The sequence below is a fragment of the Maylandia zebra genome, linkage group LG3 (genome assembly GCF_041146795.1).
Source record: "Maylandia zebra isolate NMK-2024a linkage group LG3, Mzebra_GT3a, whole genome shotgun sequence".
In the NCBI taxonomy this organism is placed as follows: Eukaryota; Metazoa; Chordata; class Actinopteri; order Cichliformes; family Cichlidae; genus Maylandia; species Maylandia zebra.
In genome coordinates this window covers 22,576,502-22,593,978 of record NC_135169.1, presented here as the reverse complement: position 1 = coordinate 22,593,978, position 17,477 = coordinate 22,576,502, and the positions used below count along the sequence as shown (strand labels likewise).

The 17,477-nt window shown below is 39.7% G+C and overlaps 2 protein-coding genes across 3 annotated transcripts; one reads left to right on the top strand and one right to left on the bottom strand.

The window, feature by feature from the left end:
• Positions 1–959: 959 nt before the first annotated feature.
• Positions 960–6,610, bottom strand: LOC101470977 (uncharacterized). The gene is made up of 4 exons (XM_004570106.3): positions 6,375–6,610; positions 3,262–3,317; positions 2,795–3,154; positions 960–1,940 (listed from the first exon to the last, which is right to left on the bottom strand). The coding sequence occupies exons 1-4, from the start codon at positions 6,593–6,595 to the stop codon at positions 1,747–1,749; spliced, it is 831 nt and encodes a 276-aa protein (XP_004570163.3). The 5' UTR covers positions 6,596–6,610; the 3' UTR covers positions 960–1,746.
• A 4,960-nt stretch (positions 6,611–11,570) lies between these two features.
• Positions 11,571–15,166, top strand: LOC106675405 (uncharacterized). 2 transcript variants are annotated; one of them, XM_024801635.2, is made up of 7 exons: positions 11,571–11,723; positions 12,288–12,432; positions 12,755–12,804; positions 12,915–13,265; positions 13,350–13,436; positions 14,555–14,623; positions 14,899–15,166. In XM_024801635.2, the coding sequence occupies exons 3-7, from the start codon at positions 12,762–12,764 to the stop codon at positions 15,030–15,032; spliced, it is 684 nt and encodes a 227-aa protein (XP_024657403.2). In that variant the 5' UTR covers positions 11,571–11,723; positions 12,288–12,432; positions 12,755–12,761; the 3' UTR covers positions 15,033–15,166. The 2 variants fall into 2 exon arrangements, with proteins under 2 accessions (XP_024657403.2, XP_076738792.1); XM_076882677.1 differs by lacking the exon at positions 12,288–12,432 and having other exon boundaries at positions 11,587–11,723.
• The last annotated feature ends 2,311 nt before the right edge of the window (positions 15,167–17,477 follow it).

Genomic DNA, 17,477 nt, shown 5'->3' with positions numbered 1-17,477 from the left:
ATAGTCTCCTTCATTTACTGAAGGAGCAATGATTGGAATGTGAGTGCCATCTATACAGCCAATCACGCCTGGGAACCGTGACAATAAATGTAAAATTTAAGTAGTAGTTCAAGTATCACCACATCATGAATTAAGTTTTGGTCATCCTGATACCTGCAATTTTGTGGCATCCCTCTTTGATATATCTTGTGGGTCTATGACCGGGGAACACCACAAACGAGTACAGGAGACGTTTCAGTGCAACTGTAACATTCCTGACTGCCCGACAGACGGTAGCCTTGGAAACGTGCTCAGCGTCACCAATATTATACAGAAAGCTCCCGTTTGCAAAAAACCGAAGTGCAATACAAATAATATGTAATGAACTGAGAGCATGTCCGCGATGTGTCACATGCGTAATATATGGCCTGAGGATGTTATCCAAATAAATTATAGATTGTGCTGAAAAACGGTGACATTCACACAGAAAATCATCAGGAAATGATAAAATGTCCAAACGCGCTCTGATCACTCTCTCCTGGCGGAGAGCTCTGCAGAGAATTTGGGCTTCACGATCTACTGGCTCTTCAAGGAAGGAGCACGCCATGTCTGACACTTCCTACTGTCAGGTTTCCGACAAAGGGGCGGAGACAGTCAGGGTTAGTTGTAGTAAACCTGCTAGGGGGCAGGTTAGCTTCACGGAGTGTGTCGTCATAGTGACTCACTGAGGCTTCATCTGAACTCGCTTTCTGAAACCGAAAACCCAGAGTTTTCGTTAACTCAGGGTATACTTACTCAGTTTTTCCACTAAACCGGCTTCCTGAAACAGGGCCCAGCTCAAAGAAATCGAGTTCATCAGCCTGTGTGTGTTGATTTGAGAGAGAAATGAAATAAAAGCAGCAGCAGCCGCCTGCTGCCACAGCTTTAGTTTGAGTTTGTTGAAACCATAAGTTACATTTTAGGAACAGAAACCTGCAGCAGACTTTTACACTTTTTTATTTCTGCTTCTAAAGTATTTTTAAAACCATAAGCAATGAAACACTGAACCATCTGCTCACCTGAGACCCTTGTTTATGGAATATGCATGTATCAAAGTTTAATAACAAAGCCTAACTCTTGTATGCGCATAAAGAAATGACTATTTTCTCACTGCATGTTTGTTATTGCAAATCTTGTAAACTCTGTTATTAATAAAGTTTATTGCTGTTTGTAAAAACAAGGGTCGTGACAGTGTGCTCCTTAAAGGAACACATACACGTTGAGGAAACAGGAAGCAAATGAAGTGTGTTATCTGCCGTAACAAAGTCCAGTCCCTACTGTCAGGATTAAATAACAGCACATTTCCTTCTTTGGTCTTGTTGAGTCCAGGCACTTGTTAAAGTTTAACCACTGAATACAGCTGATAGGAAAACAGCACATTTATAGGCTAAATCCTCTGGTGGATTAAAGGCTGTACAAACTGAAGAGAGCAAAAGTTTTTTTTTGTTTTCTTTTTAAAGTTCCCATTTGGTGGCAGGATGAGTGTCCAGCTTAGAAATAATAAACAGGACACACATGGGAGCATAACCTACCCCATCATCCTTTCTGCAGTGATACATGAGCACATAATATGCACTTCATATCACAATGAGGCTTTCTGATACTTCAAACATGCATTACACAGTCTTGGATTCTTGAACCTCAGGTTTTCTGCCTGATGGCTCCCTCCAAGTCCTGCTTTTAGTTTCTCTTGGTGCAAAACGACACCACAAAGCTCCTGTTAAACATTTAAATGAAATTTTGGTATCTTCTCAGCCGAGTACGACATCTTAAGGCACAGAAGCGATTAACCAGTAAAACTGCAAAGCCAAGTAAAGCTGCCAGTTCGAATCCCAGTGAAGTGTAGAGGACCATCCTTTGCATCCAGGTGTGTGCTGATGGACTCAAAGTTGATCCCTGAGGTTTGGAACGAACAGCAGCTGCTGCAAAGGAGAGAAAAATTAAGAGAGAATATTTTAATATCATTGGTAGCTGTTAGCAGTTCCTGTTCTGAAAACATCATAAAGAAAGAAACAACAAAAAACTTTGATAACAACTGGAGCACAAAGAACTCGATGAACAATAAGATTACTGACAGGCCCTGCTGCTCTCTTATATTGCAGAATTGGTAAATATGAAGTTAAAGGGAACCAACAAGTTAACTGTATATCAGTACAGTGACATATAACCCCTTTAACCTGGGGGGTCGAACTCAAGGGCCGGTGTCCTGCAGGTTTTAGATAACACCATGGGTCAACACACCTGAATCAAATGATTACTTCATTACCAGGCCTCTGGAGAATTATAAGACATGTTGGGGAGGTAATTTAGCCATTTAAATCAGCTGTGTTGGATCAAAGACACATCTAAAACCTGCAGGACACCGGCCCTCGAGGCCTGGAGTTCGACACCTGTGCCTTGAACATTGGAAATTGCCTTTTCTACTCTTTTGTCCAGCTTTGAAAAGGCAAAAAAAAAAAAACGTTCAAGGTTCTGACATGCAGACACAGTATCCTTCAGATAGAAAAAAAATACAGCTATTTGCAGACTTTATGCTTTCAAGATTTACATTACTTCGATCTTTAAAGCACAGGCAGGAGGAACTTCATCTAATTTTAAATCTTTATAAAAACTATTTGTACTGCTTTTATATATTTATGCTATTTTTAAAGAAGTGTTATTCGAATGTATATTTAGAATAAAAACAGATTGTATTATTTGTTTTAGGAAAACAAATATTCTTTGTTGGTTTCTGAATGTCAAGATGGAGTAATTCGTACTGCTTTAATCTTCTTACCACGTATGCTGAGTCGACAGTAGTCAAAGCCATAATCATACTCGGTTTTCACCTCACACAGGTACAGACCCGAGTCATCAGTCCTGAGTCTGGACAGTTGAAGTCTGATTCGTCCTTCTCTGAGGGCGTCTTTGTCACTCTGGACTCGTCCTGAAAACTTTGCATCCTGAGACTCTGACACCTCAACACCACTGGACACATGATAGAAGCCTGAGGTTTCATAATTAGTCATCTGTTGACAGATGATGGAAACAGAGTTTGTGGAGTTGTCAGGTTTGGTGGTGAACGTCCACTCCAGTGTGATGTTGTGGTTCTCCTCTGCCTGATAGGAGGTCTGTGTCACATTGACTACAAATGATCCTGTTGAGGAGACAGAGAGGGAAAGAGAGGAGCAGACACACTGAGAACTGGAACAAATTTGTTGTTGAGCTTTATTTGGAGTTCATAAAGTGAAGCTGTAAACTAACCAGAGACACATGAGGTGAGGATGATGAGCAGCAGGATCCTGCAGATCATCTTCTCCCTGTGAGGGGAGACAGAGGTGAAGAGTCCTCAACACATGAGGTCAAAGGTCAGTCAGTACAGCTAGAAGAAGGAAAATCTACAGTCTGACTTCATTCACTAATCACAACATCTGATCCTGTTCATGATCTTGTTAGAAGTAACGTTAACTCGGTCACCAAGTGCTGAAAAAAATATTTAGTCTTTTTACTTCAGTAGAAGTCAGAATCCTGCTTATGCAACCATGACGGGTGTGGCTTATGACTCAGCTGCAGGGATGGGGTGGAGCAGCAGGTTCAGGGTGTGGTTTCAGGGGAGGCTGACCCACATAGCTGTTTATCATCACTTGGTCATTCATTCTGTATTTCAGTAGGTTAACAGAACCTGACAGGATTGGTGTGTGAAGCAACAAAGGTAGCAAACGCTGCAAATAAATATAGCTCGACTTTGACTTCGGTGTGTCCTTCAGGTCCTTCTTGTTAAAGTAACATGTTAGCATCAAAAAACAAATCCAGGACAAAGATTATTACAAAAAAAGTCATCAAAACAAAGCACTTGAGGTAGGTTTGGAAAAGTAAAAATATATCAACACGTTCTAGCTTTGGCTTCTCAAGTTCATAGAGACTCAAACAGCCACAGAGCTATTATAATGTCACTCACCACAGCTGTGCAACACTAAGCATCATTCCCTTCAGCCTCTGGGAGAAAAAAAGTTACTATGGCCTTAGTCCGCGCCCAGTACATAGTAGGGATCGGCAGATAGATCGAAATATTAATATTAATAGTATCCATGTCGACACTGGTATTGGTGTCAGATCGATATGAATGTGGTGCAATCGATACTGTCTTTTCTCTTTTCTTCGTTCAGTGCGTTGGTCCCATTTCAAAGTGATCGGTCATCACGGAGGCCCTCTAGTGATGAGTGAATAACTTTTATGCTTAAAAAAAATATATTTAAATTATAAGCAAAACTTAGCTGTGATGAGGATTGGGAAAGCTGGGACTTATGTGTCAGAGGTAACCAATTCAAAAATCATCATTAGGCCGTAACACAGTGAGTTACATCCGCCGACAGGTACAGTGGGAGGATGACATCAGGAAGGGGGTAAGGGTAGCCCAAACTAGAAAACAGCTTATCCCTAAATCAGGGCCCATTTATTCTAGCGGGCAGTGTTAATGCAGATAAGGGGAAGACACCCTGGGTTAGACAGACTCACTTTGTAGCATAAGGCAGGTGCCTTATGCTACAAAGTGAGCATAAGCACAACAATCATATGACCTCCTATGAGCAAGTGTTTTGGCAACAGTGGGAAGGAAAAACTCCCTTTTAACAGGAAGAAACCTCCAGCAGAAACAGGCTCAGGGAGGGGCGGGGCCATCTGCTGCGACTATTTGACAAGCTGTAAAAGACACCAAGAGATTAATAATAACTAATAATTCTCATCAATAACACAGACATGAGTTCATCAGGCCTCTCTGTGTTGATTTGACAGGCAAATGAAATGAAAGCAGCAGCAGCAGCAGCAGGCTGCTGCCAAAGCTTTAGTTTGACTCTGTAGAAATCCAAAGTTATATTTTAGCAGCAGAAACCTGCAGCACAACCTTAGACTTTTCTTTTATTTCTGCTTCTAAATTATTTTTAAAACCATAACAACTGAAAAACAGTTGCTCGCTCTTTCTCTGTGGAGTTTGCATGCCCCCTCCTCCCCTCACCTCACACTGGATTCCTCTCAGTTCTTAAAAAGATTAGTATTTTTTTCCTCTAATATTAAAGGATAACAGATGCATATACATAAACAAAAGACTATTTTCTCACTGCATGATTGTTATTGCAAATTTGTAAACCACATTATTACTAAAGTTTATTCCCGTTCTTGCTTCACATCTTGGTGTCGACACAAAAGGGTAATGGCTGTGTGCTTTTTAATGCAACGCGTACAGTTTTAGGAAACAGGAAGTGAATGAAATGTTTCATCTACTGTACTAAAGGCACATTTCCTTCTTTGGTCTTGTTGACTCTGATTATTGAATACAGCTGCTGGGAGAACAACATATTTATATGGGGAAAAGAAAAATGTCTTTTCACTCTAGCTGCGGTCCTTCTCCCACAAATCACCTCTGACACTCGTCTCCACCCACTCCACCCTTCCTGCACGCACTTCCTCGCTTCTCTTGTCTTTCGCTTTGGATGGTATTTAAAACTCATCTGCCTTCACTGTTACACCCGCCTCCTTCTCATTCACACACACGTACTCTGACTTACTTCTACTGGCTTTCTTTCAACTTCTAGCCAGAGCATCCCTCCACCTCTCCAGGCTTCTTCCACCTGCTCTCTACTCTCACTACAAATCACTATATGTGATCTGCAAACATCACAGTCCACGGACACTATTGCCTGACCTCATCTGTCAGCCTCTTCATCATCACTGCATTCAAGAAGCTCTTTCTTGGCATGAAGCCTGCTGCTCACTGATCATCAACAACTTTTTCCCATATCTTCACGGTGTGGCTCATCAGCTTGAGCCACCTGTACTTACTTGGGCTCTGCACATCACCCTTGCTCTTGGAAAATCAGCACCAGCACATTTGTTCCATGATTGTGTTCAACAGTCAGTTCAAAAACTCCACTGCTCTCTCTCTTTCTCTCTCTCTCTCTCTCTGCCAGATATCACACCTGCACAGGTTTGCCATCTGGGCCACATGCACTTCCACTCTCCATCCCCTTCACAGCTGCCCTCACTTCCTCTTTATTAACACTTTGCATTTCCTGGATCACCAACCGTCATCCATCACTCCTCCCCCACCTCTCTCTCATTTTTCTTCATTCTCCTCAAAGTACCCCATCCAACCTCTTCAACACACCACCTTCACTCGCAGGCACATTTCCACCTCTATCCTCAATCCAAACCTGTTGCACATCCTTTCCTCATCGATGTAAGTCCTTTTTTTCTCTCCTTACTGAGACGATCCAACCGTTTAATGAATGAATGAAAAGACAGCATCCTTCAGAGCAGAAGTACAAGACACTGCAGGTGAAAATGACCAAGAAATCACTGAGAAAAAGCGCTTACCCGCTTACCCTGCGATGACTGTGGACAGGGCACCGTGGGAATAAAACTCTGGCGCTGCTGAGCGAGTGAAGCACGGAGCTACATCCTCACACATGAAAAAAGGAAACACACAAATGTAGCACAAAAACGAACTCCGTGCTCCTATGATTTCCTCTCTCAGATATACCGCTGTCGTCTTCAGTGAGCCCGGGGCAGTGAAGCCCCGCCCTCTATAAACGTTGCCATCCATCGACCAATCAAGTCATTCTTAACTAATTCGACTGAGTTTTTATTTCTTTTTTCCTCTTTTTTTCCTCCGCTTTTCTTGATATTCCGGTTATTTGGATATCACAAATTCAATTCATTTTTGTCCAAACTCACTGTTAAGCTTATTTTGTATAACAGATACATGAGCTAAAAGTTTATTTTTTATGATCTTTTTTTCGGTGACGCTGGAGAGGCAACTTTTTACACAGTTTTTACACATCGGGGAAGACAACGCGTGCCCTCGTGTACATCTGATTTATCCATGTGCTTGTATTCCTGTATAGGTGAAAGGGTTAACTGTTGTTATTAACGAGGAAGAGTTCAGGTTGCCTTTGTCAGTGTTGTTTGGGCATCAAGCGGAATGGTCGGGACTGACGTGATCTATTACGATTCAGCTGTTTTCAAGGGCACTAGGAAAACATCCACACCCACAATGTTTGTCTAGTGTGCGTGAGACAAATAACAGATCTGGCTGATCAAACCGGTGTTCTGACAAACCTTCTACTTTGGCAAAACCTACCGTAAGTAGTTTATGCACATTTCTGCAGTCACAGAGGAATTCCAGCACAAATATAAGTAGGTATGACGGTTTGCCACTTAACGTTGCCCATCAGAGTATGCTTGAAGCTTATATTCTTAAAGCCAGGGTGGTTTGCCACTTAATTTTACCCGTTAAAGTATGCTTGTAGGTAACATTCACAAAGGTAGCATGGTTTGGCACTTAATTTTAGCTGTTAAAGTGTGTTTCTAGCTCATATTCACAAAGGTAGGACAATTTGCCACTAAATTTTAGCTGTTAAAGTATGCTTGTAGGTCACATTGACAAAGGTAGGATGGTTTGGCACTGAATTAATTTCATGAATTAATTTCAGAAACAACGGGTAGGATGGATTCCCAGAACACCAGCCGTTCAAATGCCAGTTTCCATCGTAATTGGGAAACAGTATGTGTAGTGATGGTGGCCCCTAGAGACAAAGCACATACAAACTTCAAAACACAGCTACCTAGATCATTTAAATTACACAATTGAAAGCATACTTGTATGGTTTGTGTATTTATACACAAGCACTCATATATATTCAAATAATTTTTAAAAAAAATGTTCATTTACCTGTTACTACCACACACCAAAATCTGGTCTTTGGTACTTGCTGGCTTGTGTAGCCACTAGGTAGCAAAAGCTCAACACTGCACCCAGCATCCTGGAGCACTTCTGTTGTGTTTTGTACGTGTTTTGGAGTTTGTACGTGCTTCAGGGTTTGTACATGTGTTCAAGTTTGTACGTGCTTTGTCTCTAGGGGCCACCATAAATATACTTTTATTTATTCACTCCACATAAAACGTAATAAGTAAGTCATATCTCAAAAACGAACTATTCACAGTTCAACTTTTAACTATTTCAATTTTCAGCTTCTTCCTTTTAAATAAATTTAAGAGCCATTTCGTTCACGACTTACACATCACTAATGTGAAGTTAACTGGCTGTAACCGGTTTCAATTCCTTTTCCCCTTATTTTTCAGGTACTTTGGGTTTTTAATCAAACTAATTCTTCGATGTTTTTTGTTTGATTTTATTTACTATCTTTTTTTTTTAAATTTAGTCTCTAGTGTTAGACAGTTTTGCAGTTTTGAATTTCTTGTTTGTGTTTTTAGTTTACTTTACTCTTAGGTTTTGATTTGTTTTTGCTCTGTTAAATTCCCTTAAGCTGTACTAACAATGAGACTGTGTCGTGTTTGGAAATACGGCTCCAAAGTATAGTTGGAAACACCCAGGTCACGTGATTGTGGTTAATTGCGGTTTTGGTGCACTCCACCACAAATTCGCCAGGTGGCCTCGCTTACCTGCTGCTTCCAAGCAGGTGAGGCGCCTGCAGGATTAACATCTTGGCTGATACTTGTTGCTACTGAATGGATGTTTTTGATGCTTCTATTTATAACAAGCGGCAACACGCCCGGATTTAATCGCGACAGTCCATTTCACACTGACCAACAGCTTTTCAACCTCACACATTCAGAGGTTGTTCAAGTAGGATAAAGAAACTTCATTATTGTTATTATTATTAGTAGTAGTTATTATATATTACTGCTCTGGAAGCCATATCTGGTGACATGGGCATGATTTATTCAGATTGAACCTGCATGTATGAGATTTCACGTTACAACAGTTGGAATAATAAAAAAATATAATAATATTAATATTTTCTTGAGAGTTAGTACGAAGTAGACCATGTGCAATTAATGGATTTTTTTCTTGCTTTTTTGCAGGATGAATCGTCCTTCAGTTTCTGACTGAGCCGTATGTGGAGGAAACTCAAACATTAAGTGCAGCTGGCTGAAGCAGAATCAGCATGGACTTAGTTTCCTGTTAGAGGATCCAACACGAGGATCGGGGTCAGGAGAAGGGATGTCAGGGTTAAATAGTTTATTCTTCATAGAAATGATGCTGGACATGGGGTGTATATGCATGGGGTGTGTGTGTGTGGTAGAAGAAAATGTCCAGTGTACGGTAAGCCGCAGAGTCAGCAATTAAATCGGAGCTGGAAAGGCAACAGGTCTTGTGACTGTAATTAACTTCTTCACCACCAGGTGGTACTGCTGGGTTTCCCAACACACTTTATAGAGCATTTTCTATTGAAAGTAGGAACAATAGAGAAAAATAGAACTGAGAAATGTCTGCCTCTTTTATTGTGACATTGAAAGTTTCTTTTCAGATCATTTAATAAATTTACAGCACAGAGCACATCTCTCTCTCTCTCTCCGTGCCAATATTTATTTAATGACATTCTGGGTTTCAGGGATTGAACAGTCTGTATTGATCTTTACAATCCACAGCAAAAACAATAATGAGATCAGATATTGTTTTATTCCTTACATGTGTGTGCGGCGTTAAACCCCCCCCCCCAAAAAAAAAAAAAAACAAACCTCTGGTTCATAAAAGAAAAGGTTATTCCCCGTGCCTCGCCTGCCTGGAAGCAGCAGGTACACCACATGTTGAAACTTGAGTGAAGTCCCAATACCGCAATTAGCCATGCTTACATGACGTGTGTTTCGACCCGACCACACCTTGGAGCAGTGTTTCCAAACATCTGAGCTTAGAAAGCTCAACACAGTGTGGAAATGTCATTACTGAGCGCCCCACCCAAACTCAGCTCAATAGTGAAGCTAGTGCTTCATTACAAGCTCTTGTAATGCTCTCTTGTATCAAATCCTGCCTCTGCTACACTGACTGTAGTCTATCTATCTATCTATCTATCTATCTATCTATCTATCTATCTATCTATCTATCTATCTATCTATCTATCTATCTATCTATCTAGATATAGATATAATATAGATGTTATAAACATTGTTTATTTGAAGCTGAAATTGAGGTTGTATCCGTCTCAGAGTTTCCATCAGTACAAACAGAATGGTCTAGTTTGTCATGCATACAGACACCAACAGGAATTTTGCTTCAGCAATTACACAACAGCTTCAAAGCAAATTGGTGACAGCAGCGCTTACAGTGCACATGACTGCAGCCTCCTCAGGCACTAGTATAAGGGACTGGCGACTCCTCAAGTATCTATGTTGTGTTTCAAGTGTGTGACCTTCACTGTCTGTGTGTGTAAAAATTGCTCCATGCTGTGAATGTAAGAACCCCAACATGAAATATAAGATGAGATATTGTCATCACTCTGAGTTTGTTGGAACACCTTTTACCCTCCTCTCTGTGCCTTCAGTCATTTGCTGGGGAATCCAGAGACACGACAAAGAGTCAGGTACTGGTTTTAGTTTTACTGCCATGTTAGATGCAGGTTTGCGATGGTGGGGTCACGGTCTGGTATCAGGTATTGAGCTGGAGGTCAGCTGAGTTTTCTTAGTGAACCACTTGTTGTAGTCAAATGTTGTGAACATGAATAAAAATCTTGTCGGTGTGATTCTTGACTTTTTAGTTAACAGGACCCAAAGAGTCCAGCTAAATAGAGTCCTGTCCAACCAGGTCTGCTCCTCGACAGGGATTTGTGCACTCACCCTTATCATTTATCCTATATACAAATGTATACAAATATATGTTAGAGTAAGTTTGAAAATAGGGCCATTTTAAAGTATGCAGACAACTTTCAGGCTGCTCCAGGAAAATAGATCCAGCCACGGCCCAGTGCTTGCTGAGTTTGTCAAATGCCGTGATTAGTCCTACATTCAGTTGAGCAACACTAAGTGTAAGACTAAAGACATGATCATTAATAAAAAAAACAACAAGCAAAAAAACAACAAGCATACACCCAAAGTCACTTTTATTGAAATTCAGATTGTGGCGTGTGTTCAGTGTCATAAATATCCTTGAACAGTTATTGATTCAAAGCTTCATTTTAAAGCAAACTGAAAACAAGAAGCGCTCTCATGTTTGAGAAGGCTTTCTTGTTTCTACGTTGATAAAACCACAATGATTTTATTTATATCTACTCTTCATTGGATCTGCTTTATGTTTTTCTTTGGTGGCTTAAGAGGCTGATAAAGTGCGTAACAATTTGTCAGCTGCTCGGATCCAGTTTTACTGCTGTGTTCACTGGTACAGTGGAGTTATTGACCTTTAACTAAAACTGAAAGAAGAGATGAAACATAAACAAAGACATGAGCGGTCATTTACCACTAATGCCTCACCTCACTGATAGGAGAAGTGCTGAGTATATGTTATCTTATGTTCTCGTGGCTTGAAAGTAAAGCCAACTGAATACAAATCTACTGAGAGGGGAAGCGACAAGAGTTTGCATTTGATTCTCGAGTAGGCTTTGTTGTGTTCCTTTTTCATTTAAACAATGCACCTGTTATTTTATGTGCATGGTTTATTTATTTATCTATAAAATGTCTTTAAGTGTAGGTAGTAAAGTAGCAGGTCCAAAAAAATGGCATCTCTGTTTTACTGTAATGTAAATGTTTAGTCACAGTCTGTAAAGCAGGGTGTGACTGGAATGAGCAGTTTGGACACTTTGTGTTTGTCACGTGTCTGAATAGACAGGTTTAACAGTGAGCTGAAGCGTCTTCTTTATCTGAAATATTCAGGCGGTTGTTTGTTCTTTCAGCTTATTAAATCAAAGTGGACACATTGCGGGTCACTCTCCTACAAACAAGTAAGTAGACTTTAAAACATCCTGTGTGAACGTGTGTGCTTTTGTTGTTTACTTTTTGATGCAGGCGCCTTTTAAAAAAAGACCGTATGTTATGTGGGCAAACCATGATCAGTTTCAAGCAGCGTCACAAAAGCAAATAGCTACCATGACAGAAGAAGCAGGACAGAGACAGGAAAGCAGCTTTTAGTTTGCTCATGTGATGCAAAACAAGAAACACCACAAGAAAACAGCGGCACAGTGGTGTCTACAGTGCTACTAATGCTTAGGCTATAATAATAACAATAATAATAATAATAATAGTATCTCTATTACTATTATTGCGTGACTATTTGACAAGCTGTAAAAGACACCAAGAGATTAATAATAACTAATAATTAAATGCAGGAGGTGTATAAACACAGTGAGCAAAACAGAGGTGACTGAAGAAGAAACATGCAATGCATCATGGGAATCCCACGGCAGCCTAGGCCTACTGCTCCATAACTAAGAGAGGATTCAGGGTCACCTTATCCTGTCCGGTCTGATGAGCTAAACTTGCTTTTCTTTTCTTTTTTCCTTTTACAGGTCATTGTAATACAGGTGCATTACAGTGTCACTTTAGCCCACCCAGTAAAGTCAACAGGAAAACTTTACATGCTCTTCCGTGTTCGTAGAGAGGAGCTCATGGTTCGTAGAGACAGCTGCCAGAGACGGAGAAACGCAAGAACAGGTAGAAAACTAAGCCTAAAAACATCTAAACATGTTATTGGAGTAATACTGAAAACACACTTCACTCTGATGTCAACAGACCATTTTAAATCTCGTAGCTGAAACATGCGCAGAATTATGATCATGGTTTGGATCATAGACGTACATTAATTCATGTGCTGGTGAGCTGCACAGAAACGGTGTCTGTGTGCACTCTGTGTGGGGAAATCACTCAGTGGTTTTTAAGCTGGTGAAAAATGTGAAATATTTCACTTTTATTTTTATTGTCTTTTTAAAAAAAAAGATATTTATTAAAACGTTCTTCCTCTGATTCATTCTGACAGAGAGAAGATGATCAGGATCCTTCTGTTTCTCGGCCTGACGTCCTCTGTCTGTGAGTGTCCACATTTAGACACAGTTATATTTCGGTAAATTCAAATAAATAAATAAATAAATAAAAAGGATAAATGAACACACAATAATGAGGTGGCGTCTTCTCAACAGGGACGTTTGTTTTGAAAAGGACTGCGACTGTCTTTGAGGCCAAGGAGGACGACAACATCACCATCAGATTGGACAGTCAGCTCCAAGCTGACGTGTCTCTGGCTGACGTGATGTGTGTTTTCCACTCAGACGTCACTAAGATTTTGTTTAAAATGATCAGAGGAGTGGAGGACTCTGAGTCTCAGCATGAGCAGTTTGCAGGACGAGTTCAGACTGACAGAGATGCTCTGAGAGGAGGACGAATCAGACTTCATCTGTCCAGAGTCACAGCTGAAGACTCTGGAAGCTACAGGTGTGACGTGGCTGCCGACTACGACGACAGCCTGAAGAGATGGAGGCTCGAGACAAATGGTAAGTTGACTCCTGTATCTCTTTACGACTGGGCTGTATTTATATTGCAGATGAACAAACATTAATTCAGATTTTCATCCTCAGAAAATTTTGTTTTGAGTGTGGGTCGAACCTCTGATGGAAACAGCACTTATGTCTTACTCAGACCTCTGATATTTGGACTACCAAAAGGTAAATCACCAATCTTTATCCACAGTTCTGAGTACCCTTTTTAACACATCACACTTTAGTCGTCTAAAAGGTTTGGTGTTCAAAATTTACAGTGAATTGTGGAATTATTCTGTCAGGGGCTGGGTCTGTGACCCAGCAATTTGAGTGCTTTTTGTAAATGTGTGTTTTATTATAAATATATGTGTAGTTCTGTAGGTTTTAGATGAGTGTATTCTAGTTTAGGTCCATCTAGGTCCTCTTCTGTAAGTCTGTTCTGGTCTTCTCTAGGTAGTTCGTCATGTATTTGTTGTCTGCGTATTTCATGTTGTCTGGTTTGTGATGTCATGCCAGCGTCTCTGTGTTTCCTGTTGTATTTTGGAAGTCTAGTGTTCCCTTGTTCAGTGTGCTTAGTTTTATAGTTCCCCTGTGGTGTCATTATGTTCATTAGTGTCAGCTGTTTCCCCATGTGTTTCCACTTCCTCTGATCATCCCTTGTGTGTGTTTAGCCTGTCTTTGTCAGAACGTCTGTGTTACCACGCCGAGTCATAGAAATCATAGTCTCTATAGTTGTCTCTATGTTTCGTCACAGTTGTCTTTTAGTTTTCCCAGTATGGGTTCCAGTTTAGTTGTTGCTCCTGTTTTTGCCTTTGTTCATGTTTACCAGCCTAAATAAAACAGCTCGCTTTTGGTTCAAGTCTCCGCTCCGTCTTCTTCTCTGTCTGGATTTGGGTCCACTGCTTCACTACCCCGCCGTGACATATTTAAGTTAAAATTGTCTGAACTTCATCACATTTGTGATAGCTGCCATGCAATCAAACAAGCATGTAATGAACACAGGGCGACATCTCACGGGAAATACATGTTATAGATATATAATTTTAAATAACATGATGTACATTATGCAATCATTTATCGTTTAGGCAGAATTTCTTATTCATAATCAAGTTTTTCATGCTTTATTAATCAAAACAAAGAATAACAACTTACTTTTTTTCAGTGAATAGATGCATGTCATTTTGATTGATGTATTTGGTTTTGTCTTTTTATTACATCTACTTTTGAACCTAGTTTATTATTATTATTATTTCTGTTTCTATTGTTTAAGTTTTCCTGTTTCTACCTTTGTTTTATCTGGACAGGTTTTGCGTCTCTGCACATGATTGCGAGGAAAATAAAGGTGGACGACAAAAATAAAGTTTTGATTGCAGGTGATACTGAAGTTAATTCAGGACTTCCTTTGAAAGACGGTGGTGGGTTTACTCATTGATCAACTGCAAAAAGATTTGCCAACTGTGACATCACAGAGCTTTCTTGCTGCACAACAAGCCCAATTCTTACCCTTAAAGTCTAAATACAATGTTTAGTTTCCAGATTTGTTCCTTTTTGTGTTTCACAATTGGCTGATTTCTGTGCCTGTACTGTTACGTCCCTTTTGTTGGCTTTGATAAAATTGTTTATTTTATGGTCTGTTTTCTCCACGCAGGTCCAAAGCCAGCAGAAGAAAGGGCATGTCATGAAATAATCTCATTATTTGTTCTAATGGCATTTTTAAATGTGGCAACTGCAGGAGTTGTAGTACTTTTCATAAGAGGTCTTTGTAACCTGTTACGATGGTAAGGTACACTGGCAAACTTTGGATAGAAATGGTTGACTCATTTGTCCTCGTTTGATTTAGTCTGACTGTCCTGTTTATTGTTACAGTTCAACACCACATGGAAACGTCCACACTGTAATAAAACGACTTAAATCAACAGTGACTTCCCTGCCTGTTAATGTTGTGAATTTAATTTAATTTAATTCTACTGCTGTGCTTAAAAAATAAATACAAAAATAAAAAATATAAGTAAAAGAAAAGGAATCTTTGCACCTGTAAGATTTCCTTCAAATGAGGAAAAAACAGAAAAGTCATATGTGATGTTACAACACTGATTCTTAGCTCTAAGTCAAACAAATTATTTTAGAAAAAAACATAATAGACCCAGTGAGTTATGGTGTCCATTTCCCAAATACATTACATACTTTTTTTTCTTTAAAATATATGTAAGTAAAGCAGATCATGGAGTCAGCAGTTTCAAATTATACTGCATGCACTCTTTTGTCACTGACTTTGCAGTACTTTAAAAGGATCCCAGAACAGAAACACTGATCTTAACCACCCCAGCGCTGCAATTGCACTATAATTTTAGGCTGGGTTGTTGAGTAGTATTATCTTTTTGTAATTGATTGATTTTGAGAATAAGATCTACATTGAAAGAATGACATGTAAATATTATTTTACATGTGTTATTTTCCCTTCTGAACAGACACAGTTTGTTGAACAATATGTTTAAAATCCAACAACACTACATCAGATGTGACACTCAGATACCCGTTGGATGCTGGGACAGGAAACCATTTTTTAAGATCCCCAGAAAACACAAAGTATCTCTTTGAGGTCCAACCCTACCTTCATTGTTCATTCTTATTTTGTCATGCCTGGCAATGCCAATAAACTTGCCAATGCTTCAGGATTCACTGTCACATAACAAACAGGTGGCAACAGTACCCACAGTACACATGTCCAGAAACCAGTATGACAGGACTCCAAGGCCTGTGGTGCAGGGCTGTGTCCAACTTTTTATGAGCAAGATTCTGTTTGTGGACTGTGCAATTATAAACCTACAGAGAATGATAACACAAGGTCAACAACGGGGCTCATCTAAGTCCATGTTATTCTTGAAATTTAGATTGTATTCTCTGAATGAACAATTAAAAAAACATAATACTAAATAACAGACACTCCATTTTCTTCATAAATGATCATTTTAAATGTAAGAAACTTAAACTTAGCTTTTAAACAGCCCTGCTAAGATTGGCAACCCGTCCAGGGTTTACCTTGCCTCACCACAGGCTTACCCATATAGTCATTTGATTTTGGGGTTGTTTGGGTTTTCTTTGTATTTTTGTAGGTTCTTTACCTTACAATATAAAGCACCTTGTTGCTCGTATTTGGTGCTATATAAATAAAACTGAATTACACTGAATAGGGCCTATCCAAGCTACCCTCATGACCCTGGTATGGACAAGTGGAAGAGAATGAAGTTCTAAAACATGAAATGTAACAACATAAAAATATCTCCCTCCTGCCCTAAGACAATAAATCAATAAACTGGGCCATTTTCCAGTTGAATGGAAAATAAATTCAGTCATTACATTGAATAAAAGAATTCTCAATATCCATATAAAGGAACAAAGAACAATTCAAGATAGAAACAAAACAAAATGGCATAATAGCTATAATTAAAATTTAATAAACATGTATCTATCTTGTTTATTAAAGAAGAGCATCTATTTGACAAGAATACTGATGCTGTAGTTGGAAATGAATCATATATAAGTCTCTATTCCACCAAACTGCTTCCTGGATTTCAATTAACATTAAGTGATTGATTTCTGTATGACTTTATCAGTATCTCACATTGTTGGATTTAACCTAATCTTTTTTGCACTGCTGCTTCAGTTCATTGAGGTTTGCTGACATTTGTGTATGTACAGCTTGCTTGAGGTCCCGCTACACAGTCGAGGTCTTGTCTGATTGGGCCACTGCAGCCTCTTGATTCATTGCTGGTGTGTTTGGGATCATCACCCTGTTTAAGCCAAGTTTTAGCTTTTGGACAGATGTCTTTACATTTGGCTGTAGAATACTTTGTTACACAGGAGAGTGCATGGCTGATTCAGTGACTACAGAGTGCACAGATTCAGTGGCTGAACAACAAGCCCAAATCATTCCCTTTCACCACCGCACAGGCAGTTGGTATGATTTGTTTGTGTTGGTTTGGTTTTCTCTGAACATGGGGCTATCAGTTGCGGAGAAATATCCCCACTTTGGTCTTATTTGTCCAAAAAGCATTGTTCATGTGTTTTGTCCAACTTTGCAAACCTAGCTGTGTGGCTGTGTTCTTTTTAGAGATGGGAGGCTTTCTCCTGGAAATCCTTCCAACCATCCACACAGTTTCTCAGGGCATTGCATGATCTGACTCTTGGGAAAATTGTCTTGATGGACCTGTGTGGTCCTCCTCATGT